General features: G+C 33.5%; 1 protein-coding gene across 1 annotated transcript; it reads left to right on the plus strand.

Moving 5' to 3' along the window:
- The first annotated feature begins 404 nt into the window (after positions 1 to 404).
- LOC111921126 (60S ribosomal protein L7-4) lies at positions 405 to 2,757 on the plus strand. The gene is made up of 7 exons (XM_023916705.2): positions 405 to 561; positions 1,230 to 1,421; positions 1,509 to 1,606; positions 1,701 to 1,758; positions 2,044 to 2,123; positions 2,194 to 2,296; positions 2,380 to 2,757. Exons 2-7 carry the CDS (start codon positions 1,239 to 1,241, stop codon positions 2,593 to 2,595), a joined length of 738 nt encoding a protein of 245 aa, XP_023772473.1. The 5' UTR covers positions 405 to 561; positions 1,230 to 1,238; the 3' UTR covers positions 2,596 to 2,757.
- The last annotated feature ends 223 nt before the right edge of the window (positions 2,758 to 2,980 follow it).

The raw sequence follows: 2,980 nt of genomic DNA on the forward strand, positions 1-2,980 counted from the left end.
GACAAATTTATGAGGCGGCGACCGACTAGTAAACATTTGAGAGTTATGGAGGATTGAGGCAGTGGTTTGGAGAATGTATGGAGTGGTGGAAGGAACTGAAAAGTTATTTGATAGAAGAAGGGTATAATCGATCGGTGAAGAGACTAAATTTGGCAAGCCCTCGAAATAGTGTGACCAAAATCTAAACAACACATATTGAACTATTCATAAGGGTTGGTCACTTTATTTATATTAATAATAATAATAATAATAATATTGATGAATTTTTTTTTATGTATTTATATTGTTGATTTCACCTTTTAGAAACAAATGACACTATCCAGTCTACTATATAAAAGAGCCCGTTGGATTTCAACTTAAGCCCACAAACTTAGCCGGATTGACGATTGTTGAATTTTCATTGCTCCATAAGTCCAGATCCGGGCTGTTGGATGGGCTTCGTTATAAAACACTAAACTAACCCCACAAAACCCTAATCTTCATTGCGCCTTTAAGAAGAACTTGCCATAGAAAACAGACACCCCCTTACTCGCCTGCTCGCTGCTTTCAGACTTCCAGTTGGTAAGCTTCTTCAGATCCTACATTCATATGATCCGTATGCTTGCTAGGTCTTTTCTTCAATGACCGTATCTGTGATTCTTACACGTTTGATTACCAGAATCATTATCTATGGATAAGTATAACGGTATTGCGTGTGTTAGTCTCGCATTTTGTTGTTTGTATTACTTTTGAGATGTGATTTGTTCGATTTAGGTATTTTGTTTGCTTAGATTTGTTACTGTAATCCTCTATCGGAAATTGTTGGTTTTGCCCTCGAAAGTCGAATGTTTTTTTTTCTTTGCTTGTAATCAGGTGACTTGAACATAGCTATTGAAATTTCTCTTAGATTTGGTATCCTCCTCAATGAGTTTATGATAAGACAGCCATTTTACGAGAATCATGATTTTGATTCATGCTTTTAAGTTATTGTTCCTACATCTCAGGTTACGTGAATTATGATTTATGAACAATTGCCCCCATTTATACTCACTTTAAATTCAGATTTAGCTGTTATATCTTCGATTTCGGTATTACGAATGCTTAAATTTTTCACTGTAATGTTGTTCTTAAGTCGAAAAATCTTTTGCTACCTTATTTAATATCTTGTAGCCTGTGGTTTTGTTTGATTTCAACGCTTTAAAATTATAATCTGTTATCTGTTTAATTTATTGTGAAATGTATTCATGTAGCCTGAAGAAATGGCTGAAGTTGCTAAGGCAGGACAATTGGTTCCTGAATCTGTATTGAAGAAGCAGAAGAGAAATGAGGAATGGGCTGTGGCTAAAAACCAAGAAGCTGAAGCCTTGAAGAAGAAGAATGCTGCCAACAGGAAGTTGATATTCAACAGGGCCAAGAAATACAGTGAGGAGTATGAAGCTCAGGTATATACATGATCATATAATTCATATCCCATTCTTATTTAGTATCTTTGAATCTTAAACTAATATATCTATTTTTATAAATTTCAGCAAAAGGAATTGATTCAGCTGAAACGTGAGGCACGATTGAAGGGTGGATTTTATGTGAATCCTGAAGCCAAGATGCTGTTCATCATTAGGATTCGTGGGTATGCATTATTACAAACTGTAAATGACTAAATTCTGCTAATATTAACAACACCTGATTCTTTATTTAAAATTCCATCTTTTCTAAACATTCAGTATCAATGCCATGGACCCGAAATCCAAGAAGATTTTGCAGCTCTTGCGTTTGAGACAGGTGATGTTTGTTCCATTATTCTTACTTCTTAAATTAAATTTCACTTTTGGTCCCTGAAATTTTGAAGTTTGATCCACATAAGTTTTGTCTTGCAATTCTGGTCCTTATTTAACCTTCTTGTAACTTTTTTAGTCCCTGTTTCATGGCACCAAAAATGTAAATGAACCAAATTTTTAAGAAACTTTTCGGGACCATAACTGAAAAATCAGCAATGTTCGGGGACTAAAATGTAATTTTTCTGTTCATATTATGTAATGTTAATCAGCAATTGTTGTTATCTTACAGATATTCAATGGTGTGTTCTTGAAAGTCAACAAGGCAACACTGAATATGCTACACAGGGTGGAACCATATGTTACATACGGGTATTGATCGAGTTTTCATTTTACAAAAAGCTTTGTATTTTTGTATTTTTAATTTAATTTTTATTTCCAGATACCCGAATTTGAAGAGTGTGAAGGAGTTGATATACAAGAGAGGGTATGGGAAGCTAAACAAGCAGAGGATTCCATTGACAGACAACTCTATTGTGGAACAGGTAACACTTAATTTTTTTTTATTTAAATATTTATTAATGAAAATGGTTTATGATATAATTTGTGTGGTGATAATTAAATATAGGGTCTTGGGAAACATGGGATTATTTGTGTTGAGGATTTGATTCATGAGATTCTTACTGCTGGGCCCCACTTTAAGGAAGCCAACAACTTTTTATGGCCATTTAAGTTGAAGGCTCCATTGGGAGGGATGAAGAAGAAGAGGAATCATTATGTTGAAGGAGGTGATGCTGGTAATCGTGAAGATTTCATTAATGAGCTCATCAGGCGTATGAATTAGAAAAAAAAAAACAGATTTTGGGATTTTCCAATTAGTTTGTGTACTTGGTATTTTTCTTGATTATTGAGAGTTAAGAAGACACTTTTTTGAACAAAAATGGATGTAACTTTGTTGAGAAGATTTTGGATTTTGTCATCAAATCATTTGCTATATTGTTAGGCATGATCTTGTGTTGGTTTTGTATGTTAATTTTTTTAGGCTAAAATGGCGCGCTTGTGGTGAAGAATTGAATGTTAATATCTTTACTATATTATTAAGTATATTAGACAATTCTTGAATTTTAAGAGGTATAAGATATAATTGATGTTCAAATAAGTGAAGCATAGACAAACAAGTAATACTAACCAAAAATCGAATATAAGGTTATTATGGAGAGTTAAGAAGA

Source organism: Lactuca sativa, chromosome 9, assembly GCF_002870075.4.
Source record: "Lactuca sativa cultivar Salinas chromosome 9, Lsat_Salinas_v11, whole genome shotgun sequence".
NCBI classification, from domain to species: domain Eukaryota; kingdom Viridiplantae; phylum Streptophyta; class Magnoliopsida; order Asterales; family Asteraceae; genus Lactuca; species Lactuca sativa.

What these genes read in the sequence shown, in the direction of transcription:
- LOC111921126 (XM_023916705.2), top strand. Translation starts at nt 1,239, where the DNA reads ATGGCTGAAGTTGCTAAGGCAGGACAATTGGTTCCTGAATCTGTATTG. An exon ending in GTGAGGAGTATGAAGCTCAG is followed by an intron (nt 1,422 to 1,508) that starts GTATATACATGA and finishes TATAAATTTCAG; the next exon opens with CAAAAGGAATTGATTCAGCT. An exon ending in AGCTCTTGCGTTTGAGACAG is followed by an intron (nt 1,759 to 2,043) that starts GTGATGTTTGTT and finishes GTTATCTTACAG; the next exon opens with ATATTCAATGGTGTGTTCTT.